Source organism: Antechinus flavipes, chromosome 1 (assembly GCF_016432865.1).
Source record: "Antechinus flavipes isolate AdamAnt ecotype Samford, QLD, Australia chromosome 1, AdamAnt_v2, whole genome shotgun sequence".
Classification (NCBI taxonomy): domain Eukaryota; kingdom Metazoa; phylum Chordata; class Mammalia; order Dasyuromorphia; family Dasyuridae; genus Antechinus; species Antechinus flavipes.
Window position 1 is genome coordinate 470,921,409 of NC_067398.1, and position 17,496 is coordinate 470,938,904.

A 17,496-nucleotide genomic window follows, 5' to 3' on the forward strand; every position below is an offset into this window, starting at 1 on the left:
AAGATATATGCATGGGTAATTTTTCAGCATTGACCCTTGCAAAACCTTCTGTTCCAACTTTTCCTCTCCTTCCCTCTACTCCCTTCCCTAAATGGCAGGTAGACCAATACATGTTAAATATGTTAAAGTATATGTTAAACACAATATATGTATACATATCCATACAGTTATTTTGCTGCACAAGAAAAATCGGACTTAGAAATAAGATAAAAAATAACCTGAGAAAGAAAACAAAAATGCAAGCTGACAAAAATAGAAGGAGTGGAAATGCTATGTTGTGGTTCACACTCATTTTCTGTAGTTCTTTTGGTGGGTGTAGCTGGTTCTCTTCATTATTAAACAAATGGAACTGATTTGGTTCATCTCATTGTTGAAAAGAGCCCCATCTATCAGAATTGATCATCATATAGTTTTGTTGTTGAAGTGTATAATCTTCTGGTTCTGCTCATTTCACTCAGCATCAGTTCATGTAAGTCTCTCCAGGCCTTTCTGAAATCATCCTGCTGGTCATTTCTTACAGAACATTACTATTTCATAACATTCACATACCACAACTTATTCAGCCATTCTCTAATTGATGGGTATCAATTCAGTTTCCAGTTTCTAGCCACTACAAAAAGGGTTGCCACAAACATTTTTGCACATACAAGTCCCTTTCCCTTCTTTAATATATCTTTGGGATATAAGCCCAGTAGTAACACTGCTGGATCCAAGGGTATTTACACTTTGATAACTTTTTGAGCATGCTTTCCAGAATTGTTGGATATATTCACAGTTCCACCAATAATGCATCAGTGTCCCAGTTTTCCTACGTTCCCTCCAACATTCATCATTATCCTTTTCTGTCATCTTAGCCAATCTGAGAGGTGTGTAGTGATATCTCAGTGTTGTCTTAATTTGCATTTCTCTGATAATAATGATTTGGAGCATCTTTTCATATGGCTAGAAATAGTTTCCATTTCTTCATCTGAAAATTGTCTGTTCATCTCCTTTAACCATTTATCTATTGGAGAATGGCTTGTAAAATCTTAGATTTTTGAATATTTTATAATTTTTAAGTATACAGTAAGACAAAAGGGGCTAAATCCCATAAATAATTCTCTAGAAGAGATTTTATTGTAATTAGTGTTTTATTGAATTTATTGTTTTTGATAATCTTTTTAAAGTTCTAGCTAAAAATGTCAGTTTCTATAAAGCTCTCATTTGATTTTATGGCATATTACATACCATTTTTGAATTTACAGGCTTACAAAAAAAGTATACTGATTTAGAAGGATCCTGCATTTAAGTGGAAATCTCTGCTTTTGTACATAGCTAATATTGATTTAATGGATAAATCAGTTCTTGTGATTATTCTATGAAATAGCCAGCCTAACATCTTTCACTCTTTTGGGCTTTGCTTTTTTAAAATTTGTTCGTTAGTAAATGATTTGATAGGTTCTAAATGATTGTACAAGTAATGTTCCATTTCCTTCCTAGTTAGTCCATATGTCCTTGATCTTTTGAAGTCCATTTGTATGGCTGGTCTAGTTTTTCATTTCTTCCAAAGTTTGATTAACATTCACTTTGATTTTGGTTGAGTAATATTAATCATTAGGGAGATGCCTGTCAGGGGAGTTAAATCCACATAAAAAGGTCTTGTAGCTAGAAGGAAATGGGAAAGAGAATATGAAAATTCTTTTTTATTAACTTTTTTTCATCTATTTGTTATTTTTTGTCAGAAAACTATTGGCTTATATTTATGATTATTACTTTTGTGTGATATGACTTCATGTGGATGTTTCTTATGGGTATCACCTTTATGATCTTTTCAATGAAAACCACCTCACTAGTATTTTTTGTATATGGCACAGAGTTAACCAACTAATCTGAGAAATAGTCTTGGGTGGATTAAAGCAGATAGTTACTTGAATATCTGTTTCCATATGGGATACAAGTTGAAATTTTGATCTTAAATCTCCAAATGTTTTGATTATTCGAAATAGGTTTTTTTCTTTTTATGGTCAGAATGCCACTCATTCAGTAAAACTTTTTGCTGTTTTTTTAGCTTCCAATAAATTTTTATTATGACCCTCAGCACTATCATTTGCTTTCCCTATGGGCTTAGATAACGCTTGAGATTACACACTTTAAAGGAAAGATGAGAAGATTTATAATTAGGTCCAACTAGTTTATCTTAACCTAGAGGTTAGAGGGAAATTCCCCATGTTTTCTTGATGTATGTAATTAGTTAGTTTTATAATGTGAGGAAGAATTAAAAAATTAACATTTTTCTAATTTGGTCATCATTTCTTATAGCGCAAAGATTTTTGTGTCTTCAAATAAAAGATTTATACTTATGTTACATTGTAAACTTCTTGAGGATAGAATTTGTTTTATTTAACTTTGGGTTTCCCAGAGTATCTCATACTTAGATTTTGCATAATCAACATTTAGTCAGTGTTGTGAATGAATAAGTAAAAATGTCTCTTAGAATAGTTAACTGTATACTTGCCTTATCTCCATTATTTTTATAAACTACTTCAAGGCAGTGTACATATTTTTGTATATTTCCCTGTAATAGCTTGACAGAAGGCTTCACCCATCACTTTTTTTTTTTTTTTTTTTGATATTTGTTTTTTGGATTACATCTGGCATCTCATCTATGTAGAGATATCTCAGTAAGGAAACTCTCTTCACTATTGCAGCTTAGTAACCTGTTCTGCAACTTCTGGTCTATCTATTAGTCCATAGACATTTATTATGCACTCATAATAAACAATGAGGACACGGTGCTGCTCCAAGAAGTTGTGCTTTTGCTTAGGATCCCAGAGCCAGAATGTGCCAGTGTGAGACCATGAATCTTAAGTTTTTTGGACTCCAAGACCAGTTCTGTGCATTATGTCACCCTGCTGTATTCCCATAAGTGTATGCTAAAAACAAAAAACAAAAGTTGAATTTAACCTCTTTTAATTATTATGGTGTTCCTTTTAAACATATTGTCTTTTAGGAGGTGCCACAATCCATATTCTCTTTCTTGAAAGATTTAGAGGCAGTGTATTTTAATATTTTCTATGTTGAATCTACCTGTAGAGAAAAAAAAATTTTTTTAAAATATTGTCTCTTACATAGCAGACAACTCTTATGTATTTGCTGATTTTCTATAGCAGGTGTTTAATCTCAGATTTAGCTTTTCCTGTGCTTGGAGCTGTTTCACCCAATTTTTAAGTTGATAATTGTATAAATACAGAGAAACCTTAGCTAATCAAACATAATTATCAAAAAATGAAACTCTTGATAAAGTTATAGATTACATTATTTAAGATGAATTTGAATGTATTTTTATTTTTTAGTGTGCCAAAACATTTATAAACCTGATGACTCATATCTCCAAAGAACAGACAGTTCAATACATACTAACCCTGGTTGATGATATGCTTCAGGTACGTTAAACTCAATACTCCATTTAATATATATTCTAGCTTTATTTTTATTTTTTACTTTGGAGTAACTAAAATTTTAGAGATTTCATGTGATATATAAATTTTCCTACTTCTATAACTTGTGAAAATTGTAATTCGGCAATTATGTACTTATTTGTAGGTACAACTTGTTTTTTAGGGTCATTAACTTGCAGAATGTCCTTATTTACAGTAGTAATTAGTCTTTATTGAACATATACCATATGCATTACATTTTTCTAATAGCTTTTTTTAAAAAATTGATTATCCCTATGAGCAGAATAAGGTATCTTCTGTGTTTCTATTTCAGCTTTCTTCCCTGAGAGCCAGATAGGCAGGTTATTGGAGTGTATCATTCAGGGAGAGTTGAAGGACATCTCCTGAGACCATAAAAGCCCACGGACTGCTATGTGACTTGTAGGGATTTAATGGACTACTGCCTATCATAGATTTTATAAACTGTCTGCCCTCTGATCTGTAGATTTCAAGAATCAGTATAAAGTTATTTCATCATAACCACATTTTTCAAGCCTCAAATTTGAAGACTTAGAATAATTAAGCATGATATATGTTCATAAGCAAGAGATCTCAGACATTTAGATCTGTCTTCCTTATCTTCTAAAGTACTGTAACTAAACCATTGACTCGAATCAAATTTAAGAACTGTTGGAAGATGAGAATAAATATGTTCAAGTCCAGGAAAAACAAAGTTACATGTTTGACATGAAAAACATGCAGGTATTTTCCTGTCTGTCTTCTACAACATTGAGAGTTAAATGATTTTGTTGAGCCCCTTACAGATAGTGCATGTCAAAGGTGGGACTGGAACCCATGTTCTTGAACCCAAAGACCAGCTCTTAGCACTTAGCTGTTTCTCTTTCCCCTTTCCTTTCCCTCCCTTCAAAGGCACTTGATTGAATAATAATCAATAACTATTAAATGCCTACTATGTGTTGGGCATTATACTTAATACTGGGTATTTTTTATTAGAGAAAAGAAAAGATATTTTTAGGATCAGATAAAATTCTGCTTTTTCCATGAAGACTTTTTATGTTGGGGCACTTAAGACATTGTTAGTATCCTCTATGACCACATACATATTTTATCCTGGTGTTATTTAAATAAAGACTGAGAAGTCAAATGATGAACTTTTGTTTTCATAATTTCTTTTATAATTGAACGTGATAACCAAAGTTGTACATGTAAACTTGATGGAATGATATGATTATATATAAGGGATGGGATTGAATTTGGCCATTGTAGCGGAGACAGAAGAGGATTAGCTTTATTGGGAAGGTAGTGAGCAGTAAAGTCATACTTCATATGTCATATGATAACAGATTATGGCGTATTCTGAAAACCATAAATTTAAAATTTATAAAGTAGGAATTAGGAATTTATTATAAATTCTTGAGAAGTATGAATTGGTAAAATGGTAGTTTAGTAAAATAAATTTAAAACTTTCTCATTTATAAAAATTATGCTTATGAAACTCATGCATGGTGCTTATTAGTTCTTTAATTATCAAATGAGAACAGTATTAACTTTCATAGCATTCATAGACTAAGGATAAAAAGTAGCATTTGGATTGTTTTGTAGCTGAATAAAGTCCCTGTTAGAAATACTTATACATGTTTTAAAGTAAGTTAGATTATGCATTCTACAACATAAGGAGATGAAAGCCTTTGTCAAACAGCAGGTATTTGTTAACAGAAAAAAACCAAAAAACTAGCATAAAAAATATGTATTTTATGATCTATGATCTGAAAATTTGAAAAATCTTTTAACAATCTTTTTAGCACATTACTATTTGTAAGTTTAATAAAGAGGAAAATATTTCATTTTTATTAATTTTCATATATAAAATGTGATACAAAAATGACATTTCTGAACATTTATGTTTCTCTAGGAAAATCACCAACGAGTTAGTATTTTCTTTGATTATGCTAAACGTAGTAAGACTACAGCATGGTCCTACTTTCTGCCAATGTTGAATCGCCAGGATCTTTTCACTGTCCACATGGTAAGAATTAAGTTGGTTAAATTCCCATTGTAGAAGAGAATTGACTTTATGGATGTCTTTTTCGATTCCTAAGGTAATAACCATAGCTATACTATTCTTCAAGAATCTTAGCTCTGTTAATTTCAGATTACTGGCTAGGTAGCCTTAATAACTAAATTATATTTAACAGTCATTAATTTTAATAATTATTAATATTATAAATAATTTGCAAATTAGTGAAAAGCAATGAAGGGAAAAAGAGCTTCTCCAAGCTGAGGAGAGATGCAATTTAAGTCACATCACTTAAAGGGCATATGTCATTGGAATTAAAGGAGAACAACAAATAAAGTTGAATGGAAATGATTTATTTGTGTTTCTGTTGTAATCTATTCAGAATTATTTTTTGTACAACCACACTTCTACAGTGGGACTCTTACCTTCACAAAGGCAGTGGCCATGACATTTAGGAACTCTGAGTTCAGACTCAGAGTGGCAGAACCTGATCCAATCAATATGGAAAATGTTGGAATTAATATGGTTTAAAGGTACTTAGGAATTGCTTTTCAGGTTGTCTCAAAGAAGGGAATATTCCAAAAAGAATGGAAAAAAAAATTATAGATGGTATTAATACCAAAAAAAAAGCAAATGAGAAGGCATCATCAAGTACTTATTAATATAGTTACTTTCTTTTCTCTCTAAAATATTTGAGAAGGATTTTTATACATTAAGGGTGTCTTCCATGAAAGATATGGAAAAGAACCAGGTAAACTTTTGTAGATGGCTTTCTCCTAACAATTTACATTCATTGTCATGTTATGAAGTAATAGCTTGTAATGAACATAAGATAACAATAAGTTTATTGTTTTTTGATTATAAAAACAATTTTTGACTTTGTTGAACAAAATGTGGCCTTGGTTACTCTTTTTTCAAAACAGTATCTCCTTTGAATATAAAAAAAAATCATGTAAGACTATATATAGTCTCATAAACCAAATCAAACCAAAATATTCACTGATCTCCTATTAACATTATATGTCATGTTATTTCAACAGATTTGTGATCTTAACATTGTGGGCATTCTAGAACAGTGCTAGGTTGTCTGGTCCTTTTCATCCTTTACATGCTTGTATGTATAGTCTTCTGGTGATTTTATATTTATATGTCTGTAAACTGTAGAGTATCATAAAAAGAAAATCAAAATTGTAATTGATTCAAAAGGCAATGGAAAAATAAGAGACAGAATCAGATAGCCTTATGGTAGTTCTGTTCCACAAACATTTATCTCTGTTATTTATTTAAAATTCTTCATAGAGGATACATTGAATATGATGAAGACCCTCAACTTTATTTTTTAAAAGAAGTAATTTCATGAATATTTGTTGAATTGAATTTTCTGATGTTGCCACATATTTTCATTATTCTTTGGATCAATTCAGTATTACATTTTTTCTTTTTTGGTATTCTATATTTTATAGCTATATAAACATCTCTTATACATACACATATATACTCATGTACACATATGTTGATTATTTATTTTGTTTTTTTTGTTTTTTTGGTCAGGGAACAACTTGAGATTATTAAATGTATCATTTCTTAAACACAATTCCACTTGTTCTCTTGTTTAATTTTGGGTTCACAGTTCACAGTCTTACCTTCAGGATCCAGCCAAGATAATTGTACTTTAGATTAAATTACTGGGCAGTTTATCTAACAGAGCAGAAATCTGAATTTCAACATTGAGATTCACAAAACTAGGAAATACAGTTGCAAAAGGTGCTTCTTAATGTCATGGAGAATATTTTATAAAATCCAAATAAAGAGGAATTTCCTATAGATACAGATGATGCAACATATCTAAATAAGTTTTTTTTTCCTTTTAAAGCTCTTCACAGTGCAGTTCCAACCTATCTTTTTAGCTTCATGTCTTATGACCCCCTTTTTATATTGTGTGATCTAGTCAAACTAACCTTTTTTTTGTTCTTCATATTTGATACTCAAAGTTACTGTAAATAGTTAGGTTATGGCATTCCTGAGTTGCCCTGAGGTGCTAATATCAGTCTCAAAATGGAGAAAGGAGTTTGGGAATTTGGGTGTGGGGAGAGGAAATGTTGGTAGATAAGAGTGAGTGTGCTTAGGCTTGACAATAAGCCTCATACTGACTTTTGTAGAAAGAATGGGGTCTACCCTGTTTTTCTACCTTCTTATTTGATCATATATATCCTTTAGGGCCAGGTCAAGGCCTTTACTTTGAAGAAAAGTGTTTTATGCTCTTGTTTGTGGTTGATATACTGATTGCATTAAAATCCTGGTGAACTGCAGAACCTATTCATTGGTATTCACAACCATTCTAATGCATTCTGCATGAGGAATACCTAATAAGAAAAAGAATGTTAAACAAATGTTGTTTAGTTGTTTTTCATTTGTATCTTGACTCCTTGTGACTCCATTTGGAATTTTTTTGGCTAAGATACTGGAGGATACTGGCAAATGGTTTTGCCATTTCCTTTTCTAGCTTGTTTTACAGATGAGGAAACTGAGACAAATAGGGTTAAATTACCTGCCCAGCATAAAATAGCTAGTAATAATCTGAGGCCAGATTTGATCTTGGGAAAAGGACTATTCCTCGTTTTGGGTCTAGTACTCTATCCACATGCTACCTAGTTGCTCTGTTACACAGATGATGACATGGAATCATGTGAAAAATTTTTCATTTAGAATTGAGAGGGAAAAAAAAGTTGAGATGAATTGCATTTAGGTAATTTTTAGGACCATTCCCTTTTCAAGTGTCCAAAAGGACAGTGGAAAGATATGTGGTAGGCATAAAGCTACAAAATGTGATTATACTTATGAATTGCATGAAAAAAGTAGCATAAAAGATGCTCTGAAAAATGTTGTGATTGGAAAATAAAAATATAACAAGAGCAAGTAATAAGAGGTGAACAGGCTGAATATTGCATTAGTATTTAAGAAATATCAACCATAATAGGAAATTTATGGAGGGAGAGGAATCTCATGGGATAAAATGATATAAGTGGATTTTGATTTGTAACATCACAACAAATATTGACATCCATGAGATCATGGACTGACTTCTTAAAATATTGAAGAATGCAAAAATGAGTTATTTAATACTAGTCTACATTTATGTAGTATTTTATTTACATTATTTCATTTGATCCTCATTGAAGAGCATATTTTTCTGTATATTCCTGAGTTAGAACACATTTAAAAAATTTTTTATTGATATCTTTTTTTAAACATCATCAGAATTTTCTCTTGTATCTCTTTTTTTCTCTCTTTGAAAAGGGTTAATTGTATGCGACAAATAGTAATTTTAAAGATGAAAAGCACTGAAGCACAATCATAAGTAGGATTTTAAAACTCTAAAACCTGTTGGGATTCCTAGATTTCAATTTTCTTGATATCTTTAGGAATCAAAAATGTCATTGGTAATTATTAGTCCATTGTAATACAAGCATTTCTTCTTTGTTTTTAGGCAGCAAGAATTATTGCCAAATTAGCAGCATGGGGAAAAGAATTGATGGAAGGCAGTGACTTAAATTATTATTTCAACTGGATAAAAACTCAGCTGAGTTCACAGGTAAAAGAAACTTCAGTTTTAGTTTTGAAAGGAATATTTAATTTATATCGTGATGCTGAAGTCTAATATTTATGATAATAAATTGAAAGGCCATATATTACAAGTAGCCTTCATCTACTCTCTGGTGTGATCCTGCATTCTTTGGGTTAGACCTGGCTCTTCTGCTCTCTTTTTCTTCTGTGCATTCTCTTTTTCTATCTTGTTTTTCCTTCTTTATATACTTGCATCCCATGGTAAAATTCTGTTTCTCTTTAACTCTCTTTTACTGTATTTCTCTTATCAGTCAGTATCTTCTTTGTATTTAACTCCTGTTGGTGATTTCTTACTTCATTGCATTTTCCTGAAGTTGAACATTAAGACCTAAAGTTTTGGTGAGATTTTTATTATTGGGCTAGCTCTATGTAGATTCCAGGCCTGTCCATTCCTTTGTTTTCTTGGGACAAAAAAATAGCTAGATGGCCTGTTGACTAGGGATATGTTTAGTTTTTGGACTTAATGCTCTCAAGAATGGGGTCAAAGCCAGAGAACAGACAGACTTTTTGGATGGGAATTAAATCTCTGGATATTTTGAAGCTTTCAGTAAAAATGCTGCTTTCTTTATAGCCTTCAGGGAGGCAGATGGTAAAGATTTCCAGACAGAATGAAATAAGGAATGGGATTTTAGAAGAGAATCCTGGAGGTGAAGTGATGAAAGACAGTGAAATAAGAGTATCATTGAAGTGGTATTTAGTGGTTCTAGTGATAGAGGCATATCATAGAAGGATAATTCTATACAAAGAGTAATGGGAGATGGGATTTCACTCAAATGATTTTGTTCATGAGACAAGAAAAGGTCAGATACTGATGATGTGCTGCACTTAAGGCATTAGGTTTCTAATTAAATGTATATTTTGAGTAAGCTTTTTGAAAGGTATAGATGATGTATGAGTGTGTGAACGCAGTACTTACATGGGTTTTAGTTTCAGGCATGTGAAATATGACATTTCCCATATATTTATTGTTTATCGTTGATTCTTGGTACTTTAAAAAGTTGCATAGTATATTTAAGAGCAATGAAAATTGGGATAGTTATACCTTTGAAAAAAATAGTTCTGGAAATGTTTAGTAATATAAAACATTTTGCTGGAGCAGTGGCTTCACTGAAGTATGAGCCTATTATTTATATTGTAAAATACTTTTCTGGGCTTAGTTTCAAAAATACTTATATCTAGAAGAGAACTAGATAATTCCAAATCAGTCATGTTTCTTTATAGATCCTTCATAACAGGGTACTTAAAATCTGAGAGCTATAGAAGTTTGAAAATGGGTCTTTGTTTTTAAATACATCATCACTCTCAATTTTAATGTGCTTTATTAACCAATTAAAAGTTTTAGATTTCTTCTACATTTTTAGTATTTGAAATAAGCTTCTTTAAACAACTGTCATTCTAATTTTAGAATTCTAGCATGGTAGTATCATTAACATTTCAGTCAGTCTTTGTGTAGTAATTTGATTCATTCTTTAATTTTTGGAATGAACACTGATAGTAAAAAAGCAATACTGTTATTTACAATCGGTATTTAGGGTGGCTTCATTTCCTTTTTGTTTCATCTTATATTTTTTGGAAATAAAATTTATGTTATAGCTCTGTTATTGCAAGAGCCTATGAATACAGTTATTCATTCCTACTTTGCTTTTTTTCTTTTTAAAATACAAGGAAATAATATTGGCATTATCATCATTGACCAGGAAAATTCCAGTGTCAAAAAAAAGTTTTTCTTATAATTGAATTCACTTCATGTCAGATGAGTCACCCTGATAGGGTACATGTTTGTCAAGGTTATAGACTTTGAGCTTTTTTGTTTTCTTTTTCTTTTCTCTTTGCATTTATTCTTACTTCATGACTTTTCATAGTACCTTGGTACTATTTTACCTTTTAATGTAGTGGGTATTATTTGTCTCTCAAGAACTTTGAATTGCTACAATTATTAGAGTTCTTTCATTGTACTTATGCTAAGATTGACTTTGTAATCCCTCTTTAAAGATTATCACTGTGATTATTTTCAATTGTATTCATTTTTTTTTTAAGTATTATGTGATATTTTTAGAAGCCGGCTTTGAAATGATTTAAATGACTTTTATTTCCTCCTCATAAAGGCTAGAAATGCATATCTCCATATGAAAGAGAATCTTTAAAGTAATTACAAGTAGTTATATCCTTGACATGGTTATCATTTAGTGGTGTCAGTCAGCTATGTTTATTAAGCTTCTAATGCTAAGATTGTGAACAAATAAAAAAATAAACTTTGCTTATTTCCTTAGGAAATTTCTCATACTCCCTTTGTTTACAAATTTTTTTTTTGTCCCTCTACCTTAATTACTCTGTTAAATATTTTAAAACTTTTTTTTTTGATTGATTGTAAGTTGTTAATACTATTATTTGTATAGTAATTGTTAGCTCTGGGCCATAGACCCAAATCTCATTGTCTCCTTAGGTCTGTGCAAGAAGAGAAACATGATTTAGCACGAATTTTTGAATGCTTTTTGAAATCCTACTCAGTGCATGTCATATATACACATACACACATACAAATTACATACATACACTTATGTGTGTATATTATTTGTGTGTATGTGTATATTTGAATATGTGTGTGTGGGTATGTTTGTTATGGGGTGTCTGAGACACTTGGTGTTAAGTAACTTGCTCAGGTTACACAAATTTTTAATATCTGAGGGCAGATTTGGATTCAAGTTCTCCTGAAGCTCAGGCTGGTGTTCTCTCCCCTGTGCCACCTTACTGCCTCTGAGAACATTGTCCTATTGAGGGAAATATTTTCCTTTTCTTATAAAATTTTGTGTGACTCTAGGGTCCCCCCTCCCTCATTGTCATTCAGTGCTTTAGTCACAATGCTTTTCTCAACATAACATGGTTCCTTTATAAAGATGCACATATTTGCAAATTCTTAATATTATTTAAAGAAAAATGTGCTCTCTAGAATATTTTATATATTATACTCATAACATTTCCTTGTTATGTACTTGATTAGTTAAAATCAGATAAAAATGAAAACTTGCTTAGTTCCCTTTCCTAATTGATATGTTAGGATAAAGTTAAAAACAAAACTAAGTAATGAGTTATTTATTTTGTAATAGAAACTGAGTGGTAGCGGTGGTGCTGTTGAAACAGGAACAGTCTCTACAAATGAGGTAAGTATCTATACCATCTTAATACACTGACCTAACATACTATATTTTTTATTGTTAATAAGTGATAATTAAAAAATTAGTTGACTAGTTTCATTTATTTTAACTTGTCATGAAATCATTTAAATCTGTTTATCATCCACTGTAGGTTTCGGCTATAAATCAAACTTTTTTTGCAATCCATGTTTATAAATTATTTTTAATACATAGACATGGTCCATTTCTTTCTTCTTCATCTATTATTCCATAGGTCAGCTCTTTTATGAATCATAAAAATCAAAGCAAGACTGAATATTTGCTTGGTTGTTGCTTAGTGGGAGGTTGAAATGCTACAATTAGGCTTCTTATCACCCTTTTTAAACTTTATTTGTTTAGGTTTCCAGACTAATATCTTGTAAGTGATAATCTTTATGGATAGTGGGGCAGTGAATGATTAGAATAATTGTTAATTATTTAACTGTAAGATTAAAGATCATTTAGTTGGATTGCATCAAATCCCTGAATGTTAGTCCCTGTTTTTCCACTGATAGTGAAGATGGGCAAACTGCTTAATTTCTTTAGGCCTCAGTTTTTTTATTTGTAATATTAAAGTGTTCTAGTTATTTCATGACCCTAGTCAATGCTGATATTGCATGATTATAAAGTAACTAAACTTCTGGTGTCTTTAATACTCAGGTTATTCAAATAGTATACCTCAGAGCCATGTCTAGAAGGGTAGGAGTATTTTGGACAAATATTTTCATTGCCCCTTCTTTTCTCGAAGATTTTTATACAAGGGAATTGTTGTAGTTGAAGCAGGCATGCGACAAATAATTGGGCACAAAGGATCAATACAGGGATGCATAAAACTTTGTATTGAGGCAGCCTCATTGTGGAATCATAGAGTGTTAGGACTGTAGGAAACATGAAAAAACAATGAGGCCAACCCTTTAATTTGCCAGGTGGAAAAATGGCCCACTTTGCTGAAGTTATGATAAGTGTAGAAGGCACTGAATATATGTATGGATGTAAACACACACTCTCTTCTTGAATCATTATTATGGATCTTAATTAGTTAAGAAGCATTTTCTCCTCTCTGTTTCTCCTCTTTCTTTGTGTGTGTGTTTTTTTTTTTTTTTTTGGAGCACTGGTCTCCCTCACTTCCTTAGGTTGCAAGTTTAGTGCAACCTTGTGGTCCTAGTATTGAAGGGCATGGAAACTTTGACCTGCTCTGTTTTTCCATTCCAGACATATTCATTCCTCAGGCGGCCCGATGGCCCCTAGCTTCTGGAGGCTCACCTTACTGGTTCCTGATTGACTTGGCCTCTGTCAGCTGTCTCTTCTATGAACTCAGTAGTTTTGTTATATTTATCTCTCCAGTAGCATGGATTACACACATGTGCCACCACTCCTGGCAACCCAAGGGACAAGATAGTTACAGAGTTGATGGAAGATAATCATAGAGAGGAAGACTCCAGCAACTAGGGAAACTGGGACAAAACATCCTCTGGAAAGTGAGATTTGAGCTCAGTTTTGAAGGAACCTAGAATTTTAGAAATGAGTGGGAGAACATTTTAAGTGTAGGAGACAGCTGGGGCAAAGGCAAGGAGACGGGAAATGTATTAACTTGTAGAAGAATTGACAAGTAGATTATTGCTACAAATTATCAAGTGTAAGGAGAGCAATAAAACATAAGAAAACTGGAAAGGTAAGAGAGAGTGGGAAGGAAAGGCTCTAGGTACCAAATAGATTACTTCTTTTTGATCATGAAGATATGAGAAAATGTTGAAATTTATTGATTAAGGAAAATAATATGATCTTCTGTGATTTGGGAAAATGACCTTGATAGCTGTATTGAGGATGAATTGGAGTTGGAGGTACTTGAGGCAAAGATACCAATTCGGAGACTGTTGCCTTAAAGCCCTATGAAAGATGATAAGGGCCTGATGCAGGGTAATAGTTGTAGGAATAGAGAGAAGGGGAAATACCTGAGGGATATTGTGAAAATAGAAATGATACAATTTGGCAATTGAGTATATATATGTATATACGTAATATGTAGTAAGCATGAGGAATCTAGGATGATACCATTTCAAACCTGGATTACTGGGAAATTGGTGGTTTTGTTATTGTTTGAGGCAGCTAGATGATGCAGTGGATAGAGTGCTGGACCTGGAATCAGGAAGAATCAGTAATTTGAGTCAAATTTGGCAGATTAGTTTGTAAGGGGGACCTTTGCAGAATCAAAGTTATAATAACTATGGACAATAGAATAGATACCAGGCACCAGATGCAGAAAGGATTTCCGTTGGTAGAAGACTTTTTCTGCTTCTGTCAAGAATAAAACTATTTCCTATCTTTACTACGGCAAGAGACAATTCTCAAAATATTGCTAGTTTGTGATTTGCAAATGGAAGTAAGTGGACTTACCTGACTAAAAGGTGGAGAAGTTATGGAGAGAGAGAGGAGAGAGATGAATATGAAAAGGACAGCTGCTTTAGTCAGATCTATTTTTAAAAAGTGAGTGTCCAATATGACATAAATAATGTTTTGATTGCTTCTAGGTTCCATAATTTCATCAATTGATTCCCTTCTGCTATAGAATGACTAATTTATAATGTCCAACATGGTGATAAGTCTCGTTTTAAAAATTTGGAAAATTGATGTTTAGCTTAATTTCATGAAACTTGTACTTTTAAGGCTATAAGGGACCTTAGAAGTTTTCTAAGAATTCAGGATCAGGAAATTCTTAAGACTGAAAGACTTTCAGGCCTCAAAAGAATTTATTTCAAATAGTAAAATTTCAAATATTGGTGACTAGAGATGGGGGACATAATTTGAGATGGGATCTTGGTATCTTTTGGAAACTTATCATTTGAGCAGCTATTCTATCTTCCAATAAGGTTTTCAGCCCATCTTAGGTTTTCAGATATAGATGGAAAACATTTTGGCGTATTTGCAGTGCATGATTTTTGCCACTTGATGTCAGTATAAAATAAAATTTTATTCTGATAAATACTACAAAATTAAAAAGAACTCAAAACATTGATAGACCATATATCATTCTCTTTTAATAGTTTTAGAGACTCGCGTACGGTTGTGAATGACTTATCCCCAATTTTAAAATATGCTTGTAGTTTTCTAAATATCTGAAAGGAACAATCTCACTTTCAGCTCCTAGGATGAAGTAATCTCTGGATATCTTAAATTAAGATGTATAAAGTAATCTGCTTTTCTGAATTGTCGAGTACATTGCTAAAAGGTCCTTATATTGGTGCCATCTTGTTTGTTTGGTGGTTTTTTTTTTTTTTTTTTGGTCACTTTGTTAATCAGTGAAATCACTGGACATTGTGGGCAATTTAATTTAATTAACTAAATTTTATAACAGGTTTCAGGTCTGTAGTTCAAATTTTTTTCTTGCAGGATGGTATAGCATTTTAATCTTTTCTTGCCTATGATTAATTCAAAGCTACTTTGGGACTTACCAAAATGGTTTATGAACTATAATCTGCCATCTTGTATATGTTAATAAGTCATTTAATGTATAATATGTAAATATCAATGACTGCTTTAGTAATTTTTCTTTGTATATTCCATGTCAGACAATTAATATTCATAATATTTGGTAGATTTTTTTTTATTGTAAATAGTATTTTATATTTTCCAATTACATGACAAGGTAGTTTTCAAAATGCACTTTTTAATAAGATTTTGAGTTCCATAATTTTCTCACTTCCCTCCCTTCTTAAGACATCAAACAATGTAATGTAGGTTGTACATATGCAATCAAATTAAACGAATTTTTACATAGTCATTTGAAAGGAGAAGCAGAAGAAAAGGGAGAAAAAAACTCTCAAACAACAAAAAAAGTGAAAATAGTATGCTGTGATCTGCATTCAGATTCCATAGTTCTTTTTCCAGATCTAGATAAGCATTTTCCATCATGAATCCTTTGGAATTATTTTGGATCATTGTATTGCTGAGAAGAGCTAAGTCTGTAGTAGTTGATCATTGCACAGTATTGCTATTATTTATTATGTTCTACTTTTTTACTCCCAAGGGGCAAGTATTTTATTATGCTAAGAGTGGGTTAAATCCATAAATTTTTTTTTTAGCAAGGAAAGGAGTTCCTTGGAGAACTTAAAATTAATCAAGGGAAAGATTCTCTTAAGGCAGGATTTTGCTATTTTGACTGGTGGGCTAAAGAAATTTAGCACCCTAAAAAGAATGAGCTTCAACAAAAAGAAAGAAAGAAGGAGGAAGCCATTGGCAGGCTGAGTTCCAAGAGAAGTTAGCAGGGCTTTACAATAGAAATAGATCTTTCATAGGGGAAGCATAACCTTGGGATTGGCATCATAACTTGACTTTCTGATTGGATACAGTAACTGTGGTTATTTATCAATGCAAAGCATTCTGCTAAGAATAATACTAGAGACCCTCACCTGGGATGGGGCTGTAATAAAGGTCTGCTTGAACAAAAGACCTAATCAAAATCAAAAAGGTGTGCTTATAATCCTGTCAGGGAGAAGCTAAGCTTGCAGATTGTATACAGTAATTCAGGCTCTCTTTCAACCCTCATGTAGTTACCCAGGTCCTCATAATTTACCCCCTCTAATAAATGGAATCCAGGATCTTTTGGGATGTGGGACAGACAATTTTTCTGAAATTTCTTCTTGCTGAAATTGGGTATAGTGTTGTCCCTGTCTTGGGTGTCCCATTCAAAGGTGTGATGAGCTCGAGGACCCGGAGTTTGGTGGATGCGGCATCCGGTGGGTGTTGAATCCCAGAATCTAGATCCCTGAAGCTAGTTGATAACAGTGTTGAGCATCATTTGAAAGTGGAACCTAGAGGAAACAAAACTAACCAGAAGGAAGGGTAGGGGATAGGTAATAGTAGCATTAAGTAATGCTCAGGTGACCCAAGGATACATTTGCCAAAGTGTTTATACATTGGGTAGAGAGAATGACAGGCTGAGAGGGTTTCTAATTGGCATAGAAACATGAGTAAAATGTTGACTTTACTGCAGTTATACTTTGACCTTTAAATTCTCCAAACCACACTGAACAGGCAGCTGACTAGGTGAAACACACAACAATCTTAGTTGTTAAAAGATATGATGACTGTACATTTTCAGACTGAAAATGTTTCTTGTAAATAACAGGATTCTGTTTTTTTAATCCACTCTGCCATTTGTTTCTGTTTTATGAGCGAGTTCATTCCATTCACATTAGGGTTATGATTACTATGTAATTCCCTTCTTCCTATTTTCCCTGTTCTTTTCTCT

At 32.3% G+C, this 17,496-nt stretch overlaps 1 protein-coding gene across 2 annotated transcripts in view; it reads left to right on the plus strand.

The window, feature by feature from the left end:
- The window catches only part of ATP6V1H (ATPase H+ transporting V1 subunit H), a 92,286-nt gene that overhangs the window by 16,108 nt on the left and 58,682 nt on the right, over positions 1 to 17,496 (plus strand). The window contains exons 4-7 of one of the 2 annotated variants that reach the window (XM_051970199.1): positions 3,333 to 3,422; positions 5,350 to 5,463; positions 8,942 to 9,046; positions 12,183 to 12,236. In XM_051970199.1, coding sequence (XP_051826159.1) covers positions 3,333 to 3,422; positions 5,350 to 5,463; positions 8,942 to 9,046; positions 12,183 to 12,236 — 363 coding nt within the window. The remainder of the gene's footprint in view (positions 1 to 3,332; positions 3,423 to 5,349; positions 5,464 to 8,941; positions 9,047 to 12,182; positions 12,237 to 17,496) is intronic. The other variant, XM_051970200.1, reaches the window with a different exon arrangement.